The 21926-nt window shown below is 38.6% G+C and overlaps 1 protein-coding gene across 1 annotated transcript; it reads left to right on the top strand.

Annotated features, from left to right (window-relative positions):
* The first annotated feature begins 2563 nt into the window (after positions 1–2563).
* Positions 2564–21645, top strand: nt5c1aa (5'-nucleotidase, cytosolic IAa). The gene is made up of 7 exons (XM_088327802.1): positions 2564–2920; positions 8985–9029; positions 11524–11691; positions 12580–12709; positions 18342–18464; positions 19817–20001; positions 20072–21645. Exons 1-7 carry the CDS (start codon positions 2786–2788, stop codon positions 20453–20455), a joined length of 1170 nt encoding a protein of 389 aa, XP_088183928.1. The 5' UTR covers positions 2564–2785; the 3' UTR covers positions 20456–21645.
* Positions 21646–21926: the final 281 nt, after the last annotated feature.

Here is a 21926-nt window from a genome sequence, read left to right as displayed (position 1 = left end):
GTCCTGAAGTCACCGCTGTAGAAGGACAAACACAACACTAAACATTCTAATGTTTTCGATGCTTTAAAAATATTTCCAGTGAATATTTGTCATCAACTGACATACTTTTACTTATGAATATTGTTTTTCTTTTCATTTAAAAAAGGATTCTAATTTTTTGCTGTTCCGTACTTGTTTTTTAGCCTGTTATGGCTCTTTCAGCATTTTGGGTTGCCAAACCCTGGCTTAGCATCACTGGGGTCCTGGAGCTAGCTAAGATGAGTGGCTAGAGAAGGAAACCGTGAGGGAATAGCCCAAGATGCTAGAATCACCGAACTCTGCGACAATCACATCCATATACAGGGCTTTACAAAACTATTGCCACCCATAGGAACTTCATAACATATTGCCATATTTAAACCGATAGATAAAAAAATAAAAAACATTTCAAAGAATCAAAACATTTTAGACAAAATCATGAAAATAATCCAAATGCATCCATCCTTTTATATAATGCTAACAAACAAAAAATGAAAAGTAGGCTTGCCTCTGGAGTTTTGATTGAAAAAAAAACACTGCTGTTGATAACTTGAAAATCATCCGGCAAGATTTTGCCAAACTGTGTGACTTTGGTGCTTGACATTGAACTAAGTGGGGTGAAAAAAATCCATTAACTGAGCTTATTTTGTTGGTTGCCGCCCACCCCGTGTGTCAACTTCTCTCCACAGATCAATACGAATCCATTGTCCGCCGAGCTGGATCACGTTTCAGCTTGGGGATGAAACCTCACGTTTGTGCGCTGAAGCTGAGCTGCTGATGAAAAAAAGGACAAAAAAGAGCTGAAAAGAGAAAGGACGGTCTAGATATAGCCAAGGTCACAGCGGTAACCAAAAGTGAACTGTACTGCTGCCACCTACTGATATGCGTAAACGTTACAGTTAATCATCTGACCATTGGAAGAAAGCAAAGATACTGAACAATGGAATGCTTTTTTTACAAAGGTAAAATTGGGGAAGTTCCTGCAGCACACTCGACAATGCACACAACTCTGCCCTGATACACTGGTTGACAACAGACCTCTAAACTGTGAGGCGGACGTGCTAACTATTAGAATAGAATAAAATCTTTGTCATTGCATGATAAAGCTAGCTTGCCGTAAAAGAAAAAAACAGTCACATAGCAGAACAATTATGGCAAATTTCAATGCATCTAATTAAATACAGTGAAGAAAATAAGTATTTGAACACCCTGCTATATGGATATATATACAGTAATCCCTCGGTTATTGCGGTTAATGGGGACCAAAACCACTGCGAAAAGTGAAAATGCGCGAAGTAGCGACGCCCCTTCCAAAATGCTTAAAAAAAAAATGTTTTTTTAAATTATCTTATTGTATTATTTTTATTTTTTAGACCTGCGAAGCTCTGAACCCGCAAACGTGGAACCACGAAGTAGCGACGCCCCTTCAAAAATGCTTAAAAAAAAAATACAAAAAGAAAAATTTAGACCCGCGAAGCTCTGAACCCGCGAACGTCGAACCGCGAAGTAGCGTGGTCCCACTGTATATATATATATATATATATATATATATATATATATATATATATATATATATATATATATATATACACATATGTGTATATACACAGGCAGGCACAGGAGATACAGGCAGAAAAGGGCAGGGCGACTGTTTGGCCAATCAGAATGCATACCTAAATGCGTGATGAAAATCTGAAAAGTAGCGAACCGCAAAAAGGAAACTGCGATACGGCAAGGCATTTATTTAAATACAGGTAGAGGGCCTTGCAAAAGTATTGCCGCCTGACAACCTTTTTGATGTATTGCCAAATTTCAGGTTTCAAATTTATAGATTAGAAACTTAAAATATTTTCTAAAAAACAACAACATGTGAGACGCAGTCAAGAAAACATACTAAAATTGTTTAAAACAATATTGTGCTAACAAATAAAAAAATTAAGATCTGGACTTTGGCTTGGCCGTCCTAACACCTTTGTATCGTTAGTTTTAAACCATTCCATTGGAGAGTTTAGATGTTTCGGGCCATTGTCCTGCTAGAATGTGAACCTGCACTCAATTCTCAAGTCTCTTGCTACATATTTTCTGTAATTGAACTGTATTTGTATCTATCCATCTTACCATCAATTCTAACAAAAACAACCCCAGAGCATGATGCTGCCACCACCATGTTTGACAGTGGAGATGGTGCTTTCACAGGTATGTGCAGTGTTACTTTTACACTAAATGTAATGCCTTATATTCAGCGCATATTACCAGAGCACCTCCGCCTTATATACAAAAAATAACAAACATAATAAAGTCCACAATGCTGCCATTTGTTTTCCCTTCTTCATCCCATCCATTGGTCCAGATAATTTCCCCTTGCCTTCCACGTGCATTTCCTGTGTCAACTGTGTCAACACCAGCATTTGCCGGTCCCAACACGGAATCATTGCCACCATTGGTCCTCCGGAGCTCTGAGTGTCTGATTGGCCCGCAAGTAGGGAGCGAGGCATGGGACAAAAAGGGAGGGAGTAGTTGCTTGCAAGTGAGGAGCAGATGAACTGCAGATCTTGACAAGCACTTTATACACGACCCTAGTTGCCAGCTTGCTATGTGTGACAGGGGTTAGCTGAGCATTTTGATTCCCTCTAAACATGGGGAGCATCCTGCAGGCAGGTGCAAGATAAGCAAAGGAACTCCTGCACCTTCTCTCTATTCAATGCTTCATCCAGCTGCGGTGTTTTCAACCCGGTAAGGCCACTTGTGGAGGGCTCCCACTTTCTCTATGGTGAAAATGAGTGTGGACCCCGTGAAGGTGAAGGAGCACCAAATGTGTTCATCCGTCAACGGGGAGAAGAGAAAATCCTGGGAGGAGACAGACCAGATCCAAGCAGAACCCCTGCCACTCCAATCCAAAGAGGTACCTTAAAAGAAAAGATAAATAAAATAAATCTAGATTGTTTGCTACCACCAACTCTCTCAACCAGACGAGGTGAGCAGCTTATGGATTTGAGAAAGGGTCGAACAGCAAACAGTACCTTGAAACTGCTAACAGGAGATAAAAATGATCATTTCCCTTTTTTAACATGGTTGGGAATCTGTACAACTAACTGTTGGACCGTGGGTCTAACTCAGTCCAGACCACCAGATAGAAAGGAAAATCGCTCTATATAGTTATTACAAGATCCGAGAAAATATCATATGCATCTATAAGCATATATTCCCGTTGTAATTTGATTTTATGGCCACTGAGACACTTGAAACGGGTCAGTGGAGACCTTAACACAACATAAGGGATAAATCATTAGAAACTAAAACATATTATTTTCGTATTATACTAATGAAGAAACGTAAATTTTTTTTGGATTGTTTTACTTAACATTTGTTTAATACATTTTTCAGGCATCTTTTCCGAACCCTTAATATAATATTGCTATGTTGCTTGTTGAAAAAATGTCCTTTACTTTTACTCCTTTATAATTTCTCCTTTTACTTTACAGTACTACCTTGGATATACCGGTTAATTAATTAATTAATTCAGTCATTCATTTATCTGTATGTATATATTTCATTTCTTTCATCCTTTCTTTATGTATTACTCGAGAGCAAACCCAATTTATTGGCTCAAGTATTTGTTTTAACAAATACAAGTACTGTGCTTTAAAAACTTTTTTTTTTTTTACAAATAACTAATGACTATATTACTGTCAACTATATACTTAATTTGTCAAATCATTTTTTTAAAAATAATGTTGCTGTTTAATTGCATAACTTTATTTAAAGACCCGTTCCACCTCACTTTACACAATACTCTGCCGCCTTTATGTGGACGTTATGGAAAACTACATTTACCTTAAAGTCCCGTCCTACAGAAACCCTATACTGTATCTTTCTATTATCAAACATTTTTGAAAAAGCGGTAGGGAGCCACTGGGGAGAGCCAAAGACCCACATGTGGCTCCTGAGCAGGTTTAGCGGGTGGATAGGTTCAACTTTGTTTTACGATAGAATGCATCTTCCTCTAATCAGAATGCAGAACAATGAAACTCACAATAAAAATCTGTGGAGCAGTGAAGCAGCGATAACTGAAGTGTGAAATAGGAAGGTACCCCTGCAGTTTTATAGTCATAATTTACAAAATTTTAAGTAAAAAAAGTACTGTTTATTTTGACTTTATTTTGGTGATTTTTATTTTAGTTTTTTTGGGACATAAAATTTTACTCAAATATTTATTCATTTCATTATGTTTATATTATATCATGTAATTGTTTTTAGAAGTTTTTTCAAATCAACTAAATAGTATTCTTTCCGAAGTAGTTTTGTCGTTATTTTTTTTGATAAATATATTTACCTTTTTATTTTATTATTTCAGCTACAGACTGCAATAACCCTGTTATACATTTTTTTAAATTGTAAAAAAAAGAGCTTGGGAAGTGTGGTGGAAAAAGAGAAACAATACGAAGGGACATTGTGCATTATTTAGCGCCTCCTTGTGGTCAAAAAAACCCTTAATTTATCAAAAACATTATTGAATTTCATAATAAGCAAAAATACATGAACTGTCATAAACATGTATTTATTTTCGTAACCTAAGGCTCACCTCGAGGGAGCTGACATAATTATCAGCCATCTTGCTGCTACGGGTACCCCGAAAAATGTGGCCAAAAATGTGAAGAAAAATGGTGCGGTTTGAGTCTCTGTAGTTTGTATTTTTCTTGTGCTTTGTTGCACTTGTTTTTGGTTGCACTGTACAGCGACATCTAGAGGTCAAATAATACAGTGTCTCTTAAAAAGTGACCTCATCTGAAGTGCATTGTGGGATGCCGGGGAGCCAAGTTGTGTGCATTGCTTGTTTACTCAGTTTTGCATTGCCTTATGGGTAAATCTACTACGTAGTGGATTAAATGAATTAGAACAACACTACAAAATAGAGAACATGCTGTATGGTCCACTATATCCGTGATAGGGGAAGACAAACTAAAGGGACAGTGTGTTTTATTTAGTGCCTCTCTGTAGTAAAAAAACAAACCTTAATTCATTTAAAAAAAAAACAAGATTTATTAAAATAATATATTTTTTAGTCACACCACACCATGCGGTGATATCTAGTGGTGAAATATCACACAGTGTCCCTTTAAAATTAGATCATTTAGCTACCAAAAGGAAATCTTCGGGGGAGGGGCAAAGTATGCTTGGTTCAAGCTGTTTTCTTTTGCAAAGCAGTTTGGTCCTTACTGTAAAAGTCCAAAAAACGAGGTTGTTAAAACAGGGGCAGGGTATTATTGGAGTAAATTGATCATTTTTTTAAAGGAAATTGGATAACATTGGACAAGATTTTGTTTATAAGCATAAAAAAGGTCAATTATTGTAGACAGTGGTATTAGTATTGATAATAAACTCTCTCCAACTACTGCGGTACAAATATGACATTGCTTTTACCTTCCTTTGTTTCTTATGAAAGATCTGAGAGTAAACTTGAGTGCAAGCAGACTTCCATGACTTTTATGTTTGCTGCAACGCGTCACATCATCCGTGGCCTTTCACTCAACTATTAATACCCCCTCGCCGGGCGTAACATTGCGCTCACCCTTTATTTGTTCTGGCTGCTAAGTCTTGAGCGACCACCTAGACAGTTACAGTGCCTGGCGAACTTACTGCCCCCCACCCCCATTAACTTTTTTTTTATATTGCCACATTTCAGGCTTCAAACTCAACGCCCCCAAATTGAAAATGTTTACTAAGAAACAACATGTGTGACACAATTGTGAAATCCGAAAAAACTGAATAGTGAGTGAACATTGGGCCCGTGTTCCCTCAGCTCACCCAATTGACTCCAGAGGGATCCTGATGACCTCTACTTGATTCAACGTCAATCTAAATGACTAACAAGAGTTTCATTAAGTCTCACTTTAAATTAACCTGCAATGCGATCGACTCAGAGGTATGTGAAAGCAGACTCTGGAGACAGCATTAAGAATACCAAAGAACACACCAGGCAGGTCTGGGATAATGTTGTGGAAAACTTCAAAGCATGGATGGGATACAAGACGATGTCGCATCTTTTACACATGTCCTTGAGCACAGTGCGAGCAAAAATACAGAAAATGAAGAGGCCTAAAACCACTGCAAACCTACCAAAACCTGGCGGTCCCTACAAACTTTCAGCCCAACTGATCAGAGAAGCAACAAAGAACCCCATGTTCACACTGAATAACCTAAAAGCCTACACAGCTAAGGTGGGGGAATCTATGCAAGACAACTATTTTTTGTAGTCTGCATAGCGCTGCTCTTAAGGAGGAGTGGCAAAAAGAAAGGTTTTCTGAAAGAATACCATAAAAAGGAGTTTGGTGTTTGCAAGAAACCACATAACAATGACATGTGGAACAAAAAGCTCTGGTCAGATGAGACCATGATTGAAATTTTTGAGCTGAATGCAAGGTGCTATGTCAGCTAAAGAACTACATTGTACATCAACCTGAAAACACGTTCCCCACCGTCAAACATGGCGGTGGCAGCATCATGCTCAGGGGTTTCTTTTCTTCAGCATGGACGTTACACGTGATGGGAAAGTGGTTGAATACAATGGAATCTGACTGAAAATCTGTTGGAGACTAGAACATTTTGAGTTTTTTTATCTAGAATTTTGAAGCCTGAAATGTGTTAATATGTCAAAATGTTCTTTGGTGGCCAATACTTTTGCAAGGCACTGTACCTGGAAAGACCTCTTAGCTATATATTTCTTTTCTTTTTTATTCAGGTGTTAAAACATAGTGAGACTAGCAGAGGTAAGGCTGTTAGCGCCGACCGTTTTGGAATGCGGGCAAAGATTTCAACCCGTCCACATTGGCCTCTGACAGCATGACACGATATTCATAGCCTAAACAGACTCGGAGAGATTAAAGGGACACTGCGGAATATTTGACAACCGGATGTCTCCGTTTTGCTCAGTGTAACCGAAGACCAAGAAGAATAAGTATGAAAACTCAAAGAGATCAACCCGCTGCATGTTCTGCTGTTCCGGGTACCCCCAAAAACCCAAACCTTTGTTAAGGCTCAGCAAAAGAAATAAGAGGAAGAGTGATCCATCTTGGTTAATTTCAGTTTCTGTAGTGTGTACTCTGCCTAGTTTGTTTAAGCACTTATTTTAAATTGCACTACACTATTCAGCAACATCTTGTGGTCAAATGATACGCACTGTCTCTTTAAGATAAACGAGTGGCTTGGATGAAATTAATGCTAGATTTATTAGTCCGCAATGTATTTTTACCATCTACCCGTTCCAATGAGGAATATCTACCTCAAAGGAGCTGTACAGAATTTGGAATATTTTAACTCTTCGCTGCCATCTTCTGGCTTAAAGTCTTGATTTCAGCTGTAGGCAGCTGTTCTATGACGCACGTGCAAGTACGTGCATTTCTTAGACACGCTCGAATTAAAGATTTTTTTTCTCTTGGGTTTTTGGGTTGGCGTATGGACTGTACTTGAAATAGACCTCTTATCACACGCCAGAGAGGGGGACATGACCCAATAGCGTTCGTTTAACTTTAACTTTTATTAAAAAAAAAGAGCAGTGCTTGCTTCCACGATCCACGATGGCAGGAACACGGAAGTGGAAGGAAACAGGGCAAAACAGGTCGTTGTCGGCAACAGGTATCAGCCAGGAAACAGGGCAAAAAAGGTCGATGGCTGGGACAGAAGAGCAGGGCAGAAACGGGTCCAGAAAGAGGTCGGCAACAGGTAATCAGGCAGGAGAAAACAGAGCGGGAGATTGTCGGAGGTTGCTTGCCTAGCAAAAGCGTAGGTTTGAAGGACAGTCTGACGTCGGTAAGAGGGAGCCGGCAGGGTTTAAAAAATGGCAAGGAGCCAATCAGCGACCAGGGCTGTTGGCGCCAACGGGGCAGCCGCCGGTGCCCTGAATCAGTAATCATGACAAAATTGTCAAAAAACAAAATGACCAGCAAAACCAAAACAACTTCAAGTACCGGATATACTTGCATATAAGCCTCAGTCGCATATAAGCCACCCCCTAAATGCTTTAAAATAGCCACACACTAAAATAAATTCTACAGCATGCACCTAAACATTGCAAATTATTTAATTATGTAGCTAATAAAGAATAACATACTTGTAAAAAGCTAACATTTTAATATTTTGGAACTACTACTGTAACTTCTCGCAACGTCTCAATGAAATACATACGTACAACAGATTCAGATTTTATTTCGACTCGATCACTGTTTTACACTTTTCATTCCTTTATAATTAATTTTTGGAGGACCCATTAATATGGGCAAAAAAAAAGGAAAGAAAATCAACAAAATCATAATAAAATGAGATATGCTCGTTCTCAAACGCACCGATTGACTGAGCAGGTAAAAGAGATTGAGCACAACTACTCTTAAAAAGTGTTATAGACCCAGTGTTTTCCCTTTACTTAGCATCATTTTAACAAGAAAGATGCCCGCGACCCGCTGAAAAAACGTCCACAACCCACTTTAGGGTCACAACCCGGAAGTTGAGAAACACTGGTTTGGATATTATGGGTACCACAACTCCCTAAAGTGCCTCCTTTCACAAAAAGCCGTTGTTCTCAGATGTTCTTTCCAAGAAACTTAGCAATGTTCAACTATTGTTTGCTAAACGATGGTAAAAGCTAGAAACATCATTTTCCTTCCAATGATAAATGAAGGTTCAAGTTTTCTTTTGGTACGTGCTATTCCTATGTTATTACAGAACTAACTTTTCTGTGGGCCTTCCAAAGTGAGTCAAAATGGCCAAACATGGCTCCTCCCATTTGAGAGGAACTTCTGGTATTGAATGAGTGAATTTCTAGTTGTTGTACCTTCTCTTGTGCCAGAATTCCATTCCAACTTTTCTGGCTTCATTGTTGCATTGGAATGAAATTCCTCACATTGCAAATGTGACAAATGGTTCCTTTATTTGCATAATTGTGTTTTAAATTGAAATATTTGATTGTCCTAAAGGTGACAAGCCGACAAGCCCGCAAGGTGGAAGGAGGTGTCTTTTTTGTGAGTATTACGCACGTACTGTTCAAAACTAGAACAGTTTTAATTATATTTAGTATTTAACTTATTTATTCATGTGTTCATTCATTTCTATAGGTCTTTATTTATTTTTACTTTTATTTCCATTTATTATGTATCGAGTTTTTGAGTGAATCCCTACTATATTTAATCAAAACGTCTTGCCCCCCTTATATTGCCACATTTCGGGCTTCAAACTTAGGGTTAAAAATATAAAACAATTTCTAAGAAGTATGACTAAATTATTTCAAAATTATATGTTACATTTACAACGAAAGAAAATTGAAAATAATTGGCCCCCTGTTCTCTTAGCTCAGCAGGCTGACTCCGAATTTTCCCTGATGACTTTTGAATGATCCGATGTCCACCTAAATGACGAACAATGACAAAACTAAAGGCACCTGTGTGTCGATCTCAGTTTAAATGCACCTGGTCCGTGATGGGCTCAGATGTTATAGCTAAAAACTAATACAACCATAAATGGTGCATTTTTGTCACTTTGAGTCTCCGTAGTTTGTATTCTTTCTTGTGCTTTGTTGCACACGTTTTGGGTTTCACTACACCATACCTCCGACACCTAGCTTTCAAATCATACACACTGTTCCTTAAGCTTTAATCCACAGTCGTTTCTAATAGCCTGTTTTTTACATTTTTTACTCTGCTTTAAATGAATCAAATTAATTTGTATTAGTTTTAGGGTTTGTACACCTTTTTAAAGGCCAAAATTCCAGCACTTTTAAAGGACTTTCAAAGCCAATTTTCTTATTTCTCCAGTACCACTAAAAGAAAAACAATTAGGTATGAATCATGTATTTTGAAGATCCACAAATATATTTGCATTTTAAATATGCAATTTTCAATTTTTAGTGTGCATTTATTAAGACATATGATTTTTAGATCTTGGATAAATCGCGAATATATTTGTGGATCTGAAAAACAACTCTCTCCCCATAAAGATGTCAGGTAAAAATGACAAGAACACTATGTAGCTTACATTTTTAGTTACAGGAAGTTCCTCCCATTCCAATTTACTACTGAGAAACGCTACCTTGATTTTTTTTTTTTTTATGCATAGCCCATAATTGATACGTAATCCTTGCACTACTACATTCTTGTATTGCATAGTGCCCTGTTTAAGTGTAGTATGCACCTGTCATCCTGGGCAAGACCCTTGGGGGGCGATGAAGTTCCATGGGACAATGCCCTCGAGTTTGAGCCTTATCTTATGTAAAATAAATACACAGTTCTTCACCTACAAGTATTTAAATGTATGCACGTTTAAATAATAATTTAAGTATTCTTTATGCGTTTTATTAAAATCGGTATTGTTTTTAGAGGAATTACGTTTTTTTTATCACCGGAGCCGCTAAATAATTTACAATGTTCCTTAAAATCCCTGGTTCTCAACTGTTTTGACTTCAGAACCCACCATCCCACCATAATGACAAGCTGCGACCCAAATCAAGCAAAGAAATCCACGTCTTAGATGTATCCAATGAAAGGATTGTACAGTTTAAATATATATTATTATCTATTCACCTTTTTTCAAAAATCAAAATAACCACCGAAATCTTAAGTACCGGATATATTCGCATATACGCCTACATCCCATACAATCAACCCCCTAAAACTGTTTTAAAACAGCCACATAGTTAAAAAAAAAATCAAAATATTAAGAAAACCTGTACCTAAACATTGAAAATGATTTAATTATGTAGGTAATAAAGCTTGATATACTGATAAAAAGCTAAATATTCAACATTTCTTGATCAATTACCGTACCCTCTAGCAGCAATTCAATGATTGACACTCGGACAGCATTTTTAGATTTTGTTTACTTCACTGACTTCATCGTTGTTGTTCACTTGTGACCCAGAAAAAGGAAATAAAATCAACAGAATCACAATAAAACGAGTTGCGGTCCCTCTTAAATGTGCCAAATGACTGGACATTTGGAAAAGATTGAGCAGGGCATTATCGCCATCTATCGTTAAGGAGAAAAATTGACCCTCCATTTTTTTCTTCTTTTTAGGATTGTTTTTCCTGGGAAAAAGGCCTGTGACCCAGTGAAAACACGTCAGTGACCCACTTTTGGGTCCTGACCCGCCAGTTGACAAACCCTGCTTTAACATTATTATTTTTCATTTTATAGTTGTTATTTTATGTAAATTTATACATAAATTCTTTTAATTGTGTTACAGTTTTTAGAGAAGGCAGATGATTTTTTTTTAAATAAAGCTTGATATGTTTACTGTTTTCAATATGGAGAGGAGATTTTATAGGATACACGTTTGTTATTTTTATTTTTACAAGTTTGCACTGTTGTTCGTTATTATGACTATTACATCACTGCCAGTATTTGCTTATCATGTTGCTGTTCTTCGAGCGACATCTAGTGGTCAAATCATACACAACGTCCCTATTATGTAGAAAAAAAAACCTTCCCTTCATCTCGGTCTCCCCAATTTTGATGCCGCAGCCTAAGCCTGAGAATGCTGTGACGATCGCCGTTTCCACGCGGGTTCTGTTCCTGACCGAGCGGGAGGAGAAAGTTTTCCAGCAGCACGGCGTTGAGGAGTACCTGAGATACCAGATCGAGCACGAAAACCAACCCTTTGCCCCTGGACCGGCTTTCCCATTTGTCAAGGTGCGTAGGGAAAGCATTATGAAGACTTGAGACCAGGCAGGTCTGGGATGAGGTTGTGGAGAGATTTAAAGCAGGAATGGGACAGGAATACACGGCTGAGGTGGGACAATCTGTGCACAAGACAACTATTCAACATACTCAGCAAAAATACCATAAAAAGGCCAGTTTGGCATTTGCAAGAAGCCGAAAGGTAGACACAAATAACATGAGGAACAAGGAACTCTGGTCAGAAGAGACCAAAATGGAACTTTTTGGTTTGAATTAAAAGCGTTACATTAGGTGCAAGAAGCAACACAGCACATAAACCCTGAAAACATCACCCCTACTGTCAAACATGGTGTTGGCAGCATCTTGCTCTGGGGTTGCTTTTCTTCTGCAGGGACTGGGAATGTTGTTAGAGTTAATGGGAAGCTAGATAGGCAGAAATAGCGAGTCATTCTGGCGGATATTTTGTTGGAGTCTGCTAGAGACCTGAGAATTGAGGCACAGGGTCACCTACTAACAGTACAACGACCCTAAACATAAAGCATATTCTACAATGGAACGGTTTAAAACTTACGATATAATGGTGTTGGGGTGGCCAAGCTAAATTCCAGAACTTTATTCTATAGGGCATTTGTGGAAAGATATGAAAAATGCTGTGCACAACGATCACCATCAAACCTTAGGGAACTTCATCTGTTTTGTAAAGAAGAAGATGTGCAAAACTTATAGAGACCTACCCAAAAAGACTTGTGACTGTGATTGGAGCTAACTGAGATTATAGTTGCAGTCGAGAATTCTTAGAAAACATTTTGAGTTTTTTACCCATTAGCTCGAACCCTGAAATATGGCAGTTCTTCAAAAAACTTTTGGGGACGCAATAAATGGTGTGCCTTTCATGTACAGGCCCTGGAAGCGGTCAACGCTCGTCTTCGTGACTTGTACCCGCAAAGCGAAGAACTGTTCGACATTGTGCTGGTAACGTACAATCACGCTCACGTGGGGATTCGCCTCATCAACACCATCAACCATCACAGTAAGCTAGCATGACCGTTTGTTAGCTTGAATGACAAAAGAAAACATTTACAACAGAAATAATACAAAAATACCATTATTGAATTGATACAATAATACTACTACAAAAATACTAGAGCAGAAATACTACAAGAATAATACTTTGGAATTATGACAAGAATACTGCAACAGAAACAGTACAAAAGTACTACAACAATACTACTCCGTAAAAACTACAACAGTAGTTTTATAATACAACAGTAATACTATAATACAAAATTCTACAACAGAAATACTACAAACATGCTTCAACAGAAATACTACAAACGTACTACAAAAGTTCTAATGCACTAGAGATATGCTAAAAAATAAATGTACAGTAATTTTACAAAAAATACTACTGAAATGGTACCAAAATACTACTACATGAATGCTAAAAAAGCACTGCTACAGTAATATAATATAAAGAAATACTACCGCAGAAATAGAACAAAAATACTACCCAAGAAACAGTACCACAGAAATACTACAAAAACACTACAACAAAAATACTACAGCACAAATACTACAAGAATAATACCATGGAATTACAACAAGAATACTGATACAGAAATACTGAAGAAGTAGTTTATAAATACCGCGAAAATACTAACATGTAAATCTACAAAACCACTTCAATAGTGATACCCTAATAAAAAATTCTAGTCCAGAAATACTACAGAATACAACAAAATTACTACAGTACTACGGAAGTACTACAAACATAGTACAAAGATACGAATGCATTTATTCTAAAATATACTACTTCATACACATACTACGCATACATTTACAGTAATTTTACAAAAATAGTACTGAAATAGTTCCAAAATACTACAAAAACACAACTACAGTAATACAATATACAGAAATACTACCACATACTACAACAAATTACTGCAGAAAAAATAAATCCATAGACATTTTACAAACATACGACATAAATATCGCAAAAAAAAACATCCACAGTGAAAATACTACTAAGACACTAAATAAACAATACTACAAAAATACTCCAAAAATACTACTACGGTAATACTATAGACTAAAATACATCCACAGAAATATGACAAAAATACACAAAAACTTCTACAGAAATGCTACAAAAACATACAGTAGTAATATAAAAATACTACAAAAATAATACTACAGAAATACTACAAAAACACAACTACATGATTACCACCAAACTAATTTGATCAAATTTAGGGCTGAAAACAGGGACTTCATATAATATATTGTTTTATGGTGAGCATTTCAAAACTAATTTGATGAAACTAATTAAAAACAAATAGAAAAAAAGTATACATGTTTACACGTATTACATTTATTTTTGCATGTTTTTATATCACTAGCGTCTTTTTTAACGAATCATTGTTACTTTTTTAACCACTAGGTGTCGCTAAATTATACACGCTGTCTCTTTAAAGGGAAGATTATTACCGTACTTGAACAGCTGACTCTCCAAGTGTCATTCCCACGAAATTCTCTCCAAACCGCTTCCTGTTCGCATCATCAAACGTTATCAGATCCTTCGAGGTTCCAAATCCCGTCCCGCGGGATCCCAGTTTCAAAAACAAACGCACGAAGCGCTTCGGTCCATGAAACCGCTTCAGATCTTGCCGGGAACCGATGTTGCGGGAAAAAGTGAAGGAAAACAAAGCCTCTCTGATCTTACGGAGACTTGTTGATGTTGATGGAACCTCCCGCGAAGAAGGTCGGCACTGGGCGTCGTCAGGGGGTTGTTAATAAAACGATGGGATCCGTGTTTCTCAACTGGTGGGTCGCGGGCCTTTTCCTTGGCAAAATAATGTTAAGGATAAAAAAACAGAGGGTTGAGTGAATCAGCCTGTTGATATGGACCATATTCAATTCTATTGTGATTTTGATGGTTTTCTTTCTTCGGCCTTGAATATTAGGTCTCCAAAAAGTTAGTGATAAGGGAAAGGAAAGTGGAAAACTATGCCAACCCCGATCGAGTCGAGGAAGTAAACGATTGTGAAATAATGGTGTACGAGTGTCTGCCATTGAAGCGCTGCTGGAGGGAACAGTCAATAGTTTGAAATGATTAAAGATTTAGCTTTTTTTCCAGTGTATAAATCTTTTTCACAGTCTTTGTCAATTGCTTAAGTACATTTCTCACAAAGGACTTGAAATTCTCAAAACAGTTTGTCATTTCTCAAAACACATTAAAAAAGTCGCAAAACACCCTGGATTGCATGCAAAAGACAGTTTTATTTGTGCTAAATTCTTAAAATCTATTACTTAAAATGAAATGTCTTTGTCATTGGTGCTATAAAAATGACAAGTCCTTGTTTCATTGTGTACAGATTGGACTGTAAAATCGGTTAGTCATGTTTTCGAGTAACAGTTACTCTGGTGGACGGCTTTCATGCTGAAGATGGGTTACATACGATGAAATAACAATCCTAAATTACAACTGTGAGTGTGGGAGATTGATTGCAAGAGATTGGACAAGAAAGTTTATTTGTATAGCCTTTAATCACAAGGAGTCTCAAAAACCTGCACAGACTACAGACTATTATGACATCATCCCCTGATCTAAAACCTACATGAGAGCAAGGAAAAGGTCAAAAACCTCAGCATGAAGAAATGAAGAAACCTTGAGAAGGAAGTCCAGGCTGCAATGGATGTTGCAAGGGCATTAACAGACAATAGAGAGACATCATCAACATGAAGTATAGGTAATAACACAATGTCCGATTGACAGCTTCTTGAGGTCAACATCATTCATAAACTATTAAATAAAAGTGTTTTAAGCGTAGTTTTAAACAGTTCCTGTCATGAGCTACCGGTAACAAGCACCAATCACCTCCCTGCTCTGTCACTGCATCCTGATATGTTTCACCTGTCTGTTCTTGTTTAGCACCAGCTGTTCTGAATTCCCTGCCAATCAAGCTCTGTATTTAAAGCCCTGCCTTACAGCCCATCTTTGTCAGATCGTCTGCAAAGCCTTCACCCGGAACCTGTTTGTATGCTCTTCTGACTCTGAACCTGGACCTGTTTGACCCTTCTGCCTTCTCTTCTGCCCCGGTCTTCCAGACTCGTGTTTTACCTACTCTAAGACCTGCCACACCAACCTTATTTCTCGGTTTCCTCTTTGTTCCATCTTTCAAGCCATCTTCCTTAAAGATAGTCCCAAATCTCCACTTCAAGATTTCTCTTCACTCCAAGACCCTCTCTCCCACTTCCCCCATCCCTAAATAAACTTTCTTAACGTGACACAATTGTGGTCCTCCTCTATCTGATCCGTGACACTTCCACTGAGGTTGCAGATTAAATCGCAAGGGGCAGAGTATTCCACAGCATCTGGGCTCATATAGAGAATGCTCTTGAACCTGTAAATGTCTTCTTGGCTCTTGGTATGACCAGTAAATCAGCATTTTTAGAGCAAAGACCCTGAGCAATAACATGGGGGATTATAAATCTGAAAGACATGAGGGGGCAAGTCCATGCATATTTTTGTATAATACCAATATCCATTTTTTAATCTGAGTGAGGCAGGCTTCTAATTTTCCACAACATAGTTGAGAAGATTCCTCTTTTCGTAGATACAGTTGAGTGTCATCTGAATAGCAATGGAAATTAATATTATACTTGCATATAATATCACCGAACTGAAACATCTACAAAAGAAGGGGACCAAGTACAACTAAACTTAGAGTGCTGTGAGGATCCTCCCACATTTCACAAATCTTCGCAAATGTTCATCCACGTCACAATGAAAGTCTTCTCTTAATAGAATCTTCTCAAATGAATTATCCAGCCTCTGCAGGGAATCTGTTGTATTATCACTACAGGCTGCATTCAAGGCATTCAGAAGTGTCATCTCATTGTGAGGCTGGCGAATATACATTTGCCATCTCCATTTGGAGAAAAAAATCTTCAGTGGGATTGAGGAATGGGGAGTATGGTGGGAGGAACTCCATTACCACTTGGTTCTGGGTTGCTCTAGCTTTACTGTATCACCGTTCACGGAACCCCTAACCGCACGGGTCATCGGGGCACTAATGAAGACGTGATTCTGGAAAGAATTCTCCACTGTTGACGGTTCCTGGTCGGATCTTTGGTTGTGGCAAAGTTGGCACCAGTCCAGTTGTTTTTCGGTCTTTCTCTCCTCCTGCCCCCTTGGACTGTGCCCTGGAGAATTATCTTCAGTCCTGATGACCTTGTGACGTGACCATACCACTGAAGTTTCATCTGCGCACAGTTGACAACTGTTCTTTGTAGGGTCCACCCTCTGATGGTGTTGCACACCGTTTCGTTTGACACATGGGCTAAGAAGCGGATGCCTAGAAGTTTCCTGTAACATTGCATCTCCAAAGCCTGGGTTTTCGCTTTCAGTTTTGCTGTGAGAGTCCATGTCCCGCAAGCGTAGAGGAAGGTGTAAGCAACCAGCGCTTGCATGAGTCTGATCTTTGACTGCTATGTTCTTGTCCCTCCAGTCTGGAAAGCACGGCTCTGGTTTGAGCTATCCTGGCCATGATTTCTGGTTCTGACCCCTCCTCTGCTAGGAAAGCTCCAATAAATTTATATTTGGTGACAGTTTCCAGATCTCTGTGGTTACTGTATATACTTGCCACTTTATGGTACATCGGATGCACCTTTGACCTGTCTCAGAGAACCAGTGTATCATTAGTTGATCTAATGGTTACCTTTCTTTTGGTTAGTGACAGAAATAGATTTCCCTGGTAAAAAAATACCAATTCCACACTGATTTAGAAATTAAGTCATAAAAATAATTAGAAATTAGCATACACATGTTGACATATTTTGCTAATGTGTTCAACCATTTTTCATGCAAAGGTGTATGCAATGAACTAATGACATAATTTTGTGGATGGTGCACTGGTGATACAGTGTTGAGAGGATGGAACAAGTAGTTTTGAGGATTTCAAGTCCGAGCAGAGACACGTACTAAAGCAATTGAGAAAAAGTGTAATAAATGGATTAGATACAATTCCATGACTGGTTTCCTGTGTGTTGTTTCGCAAACAAACCATTAGCCACACTCGTGACATTTCCCAGTTTTTCTGAATTGACATGTTTCAAATGTCACCATTGAGAGAAGCAGAACTTTTGGAAAGATCACACTGATCAGGACAAAACCGAATCGAGAGGACACAACACTGCAGGATGTTTTCCCTGGACGTAAGGCCAGAAAAAGATCGCGTTTCAGGAGCTCAAGGGAATCACATGTATCAATGTGCAAAAACAAGGAGAAATAAACATTGGGACAGATGAGATCAAGGAAGACACGTTGGACCACCAAGAATGGATTATTTTGCTCTTTTTAAGTACGATGGTTCTTATTCTAGTTATGTGTCATTTTTCACATGTTAAAATACTTGTATTTTTTACTGTACTTAAAAATTAGAAGTGGAAATAGATAGATAGATAGATAGATAGATAGATAGATAGATAGATAGATAGATAGATAGATAGATAGATAGATAGATAGATAGATAGATAGATAGATAGATAGATAGATAGATAGATAGATAGATTTTTGTTCTTTTTTGTTTTCATCACTTTATCGACAATTATTTGCAAGGATTCCTTGTATATTCCCCTCTTGAATGTGTCTTTCCCAGATCTGTTCATCGAGCGCTTTTGCATGACTGGGGGAAGCAGTCCCATCGGCTACCTCAAGGCCTGGCAAACCAACCTCTACCTGTCGGCAGATGCCGAAAAAGTCCGGGAGGCGCTGGCTGAAGGTGAGGTCCACATGCGAGAAAAAATTACTCACAGGGGCCCAGCTAATGAGAGGAAGGTAGAGAAGATAGAGTGAGAGAGTGAGAGAGAAATAAAGACATGGTGAAAGAGAGAAATAGAGAGAGAGAAATAAAAAAGAAAGCAAGAGAAAAAACAAGAGTGAAAAAGACAGAGAAAGACTGGGAAAGACAAAAAAGAAAATAGAGAAAGAGAAAAATAAAATAATGGAAATGGTAAAATAAAACGAAAGGAAAAAAGAAAAGGACAAAGAGAAAGAGAGGGAAAGAAAAAGGAAGAGAAATAAAGTCAGAAAGGGAGAACGAGAGCAAGTAAGAGAGAGATAAAGAAAATCTGAAAGGAAGAAAGGAGCAAGAGAGAAAGAGACAGAGAGAGAAAACAATAAAGAGAGAGAAAAGGAGAAAGGAGAAAAGAAAGACACAGGGATAGAGAGAGAAATCAATAGAGAAAGAAAAAGGAATAGAGAAAGAGAAATAAAGTCAGAAATGGTAAAAGAAAGAGAGAGCATGAAAGAGAGAAATACAGAAAAAGAAAAACAGAGAAAGAAAAAAACAAAGAGAGAGTGTAAAAGGAAAAGGAAAAGAAAGGGGAAAAAAGAGGCAAAGGGAGATAGAGATAGAGATAGAGATAGAGATAGAGAGAGAGAGAGAGATAGAGATAAATAGAGAGAGAGAGAGAGAGAGAGAGAGAAAGAGTGAGAGAGAGATTGGACAAAAAAAGAATAGAGAAAGAGAAATAAAGTCAGAAATGGTAAAAGAAAGAGAGAGCAGGAAAGAGAGAAATACAGAAAAAGAAAAACAGAGAAAGAGAAAGATAGATCAAGGGAAAAAAATAAAAAAAAGCAAAAAAGAAAGAGAGAAAGAGAGAAACAAAGAAATAGAGAAAGAAAGACAGACAGAAATGACAAAGAAAGAGAAAATAACAAGAAACAAAAAAGACAAAAATAATGATAAGGGAAAAGAGAGAAAGAAAACAATGAAGAGAGAGTAAACGGAAGATAAAACGAAAGGTTAAAAAAAGAAACCCAGAGAGAAATAAGAAATGAATAGAGAAAAAGAAAGAAAGACAAGGCCAAACAAAGCAAGAAAGATGGAGGGAAAGAAAGAGAGAAAGACAAAGACAAAAAGAAATAGAGGGTGACAGAGAGAGAAAGAGAGGGATAACAAATGAAAGAGAGAATGAGAAAGAGAGAATGAGTTCATTTCTATGGATGCTCAAGCACAAAAACCAAAGTTGAGTTCCTTCCTTCATTGTACGAGTATGCAGTTTTGAATCAGGTGCTCTCTGTCGTCTGTATATTTCGCTTTGCTACGATTGACAAATAGCGAATCCTCAGGTATCGCCGCGGCGACCATGTTCATGCCCGAGAAGCGAACGGAGGTATCCGAGTCTCAGCTGCGGGTCGCGTTCGACGGCGATGCCGTCCTCTTCTCAGATGAATCCGAGCGCATTTTCAAGGCCCACGGCCTGGACAAGTTCTTCCAGCACGAACGGGAAAACGAGGACACCCTTCTAGACCACGTACGTAGACCCCGTGATCCAGCACCGACTAAAACCGAAGCCATCTCATTCCTCTCTTTTCCACCGCTAGGGTCCGCTAAAAGGTTTCCTGGAGGCCCTGGGAAATCTCCAGAAGAAGTTCTACGTTAAAGGCCAGCGCCTGGACTGCCCCATCCGGACCTTTTTAGTGACGGCCCGGAGTGCGGCCAGCTCGGGAATCAGGGCCCTGAAGACCCTGCGGGCTTGGGGACTGGAGATCGACGAGGCCTTGTTCCTGGCAGGGGCGCCCAAGGGCCCCATGCTGGAGAAGATCAGACCCCACATCTACTTCGACGACCAGATGTTCCACGTGGAGGGCGCTGCTGAGATGGGCACCGTGGCTGCCCACGTGCCCTATGGAATAGCCCAGAAGCACAACCCTGGGAAAGTAGGGGAAGTAGGCCGGATGAGTGGCGAAGAAGAACTTTTATCTTGAAGTGTCTGGTCCAATCATTTCCTCGAATGAGATCACAGTCTTATCCTGAATTATATACAGTGCCTTGCAAAAATATTGCACCCCTTCAAGAACTTTTTGTTATACTGCCATGTTTCAGGCTTAAAACTTTTAGGAATTTAATCAAAATGTACCGTTTACCAAATTGTTCGAATTAGTTATCTGACTCCATTAACACAACCTACATTCACCCAACAATGCAGGCTCATTTCTTGATGGAAAAATGAGCAAGAGACCGGCATTTCCACACGGGGCAGATTTAATTTCTTAAATAATTTTAAGTGAACTCCATCGAATATATGGCCGAATTAGCTGAATTAGTGTCGCTTGAGTCTCTGTCAAGCCTCCTGTCTCAATCTCCTGCTTCTCTCCTCGGCCTGTGTTTTTTCCAAAAGCTGGAGTGCCGGCTCCTTCCATGGGCGTGCCAGGAAAGCCCCCTCGCCTCGATGTGTGAAATGGTCAAAACATCCCCGAGCGTTTCTACGTCACCAGGGCCCCTCTGCGTCGAGAAGTGCTGATTATCTTATCAGCCTTCTGTCCCAGTTCCCCGCTGTTCCTGTAAACATCATTCTCCACTAGGTTGCATTGACCTAGCCCCACAGCTCAGCCAGTAAATACGTTTTGCATTTAAATGTAATTTGTATTTGATCGTACAAAATCCTTTATAGTGAAATGTATAAAATCCTACTAACTCAAAGGGGGGCAATACTTTTGCAACACCTACTTTTCAGTTTTCTATTTATTAGCACAATATAAAATGTTGAATACATTCGGTTACTTTTCACGATGGTGTCTCACGTGTCTCACTGTATCTAATGATGCTTTCATTCAAAATGAGAGGTGAATCCACTTCATTATTCAGTTAATATAAGAAAACCTTATTTTTCGATGCATTTTTCTTCCTCTTTCAATCAAATATGGAATAGGATGATATGCTCATTTGTTTGTAAATCCTCACCAAACACCAGGGTTGGGTAGGTTTACTTTAACTGGATTACTTTCAATTACTTTAGGAGTACTCCAATGCCTGACTCACAACACGTGGTAAGCTTTCTCTCCCGACTTTGATCTCTTTGATCTCTGGCAAAATAACATAAAATGAAACAAAATGAAAATAAATCCAGACAGCTTGCCAACATCATTTTTGCCGTTCCACGTATTCTGTTACTCGCCAAGCCTGCACAAAATGTAGTCATTTTATTCATATTTAGTTTCTTTTGTCTTTTATTGGCATATTTGGTATTGGAGTAATCCAAAAGTAATTGAAAGTAATCCAGTTAAAGTAACCCTCCCCAACCCTGCCAAACACCAACTTCACCAACTAAAAGACGTTGCGCTACTACAACACACCGCTAGGTTGCAGCACTGCGACGCAAAAGGTTTCACCGAAGCTGATTGGCCCACATCCGGGACTTCATTCATTATTTAAGTCGAAGAAGCAGGTTGACTTTTG

Source organism: Urocampus carinirostris, chromosome 2 (genome assembly GCF_059441175.1).
Source record: "Urocampus carinirostris isolate Australia breed hairy pipefish chromosome 2, RoL_Ucar_1.0, whole genome shotgun sequence".
Classification (NCBI taxonomy): Eukaryota; Metazoa; Chordata; class Actinopteri; order Syngnathiformes; family Syngnathidae; genus Urocampus; species Urocampus carinirostris.
This window is presented reverse-complemented; position numbering and strand designations above follow the sequence as displayed.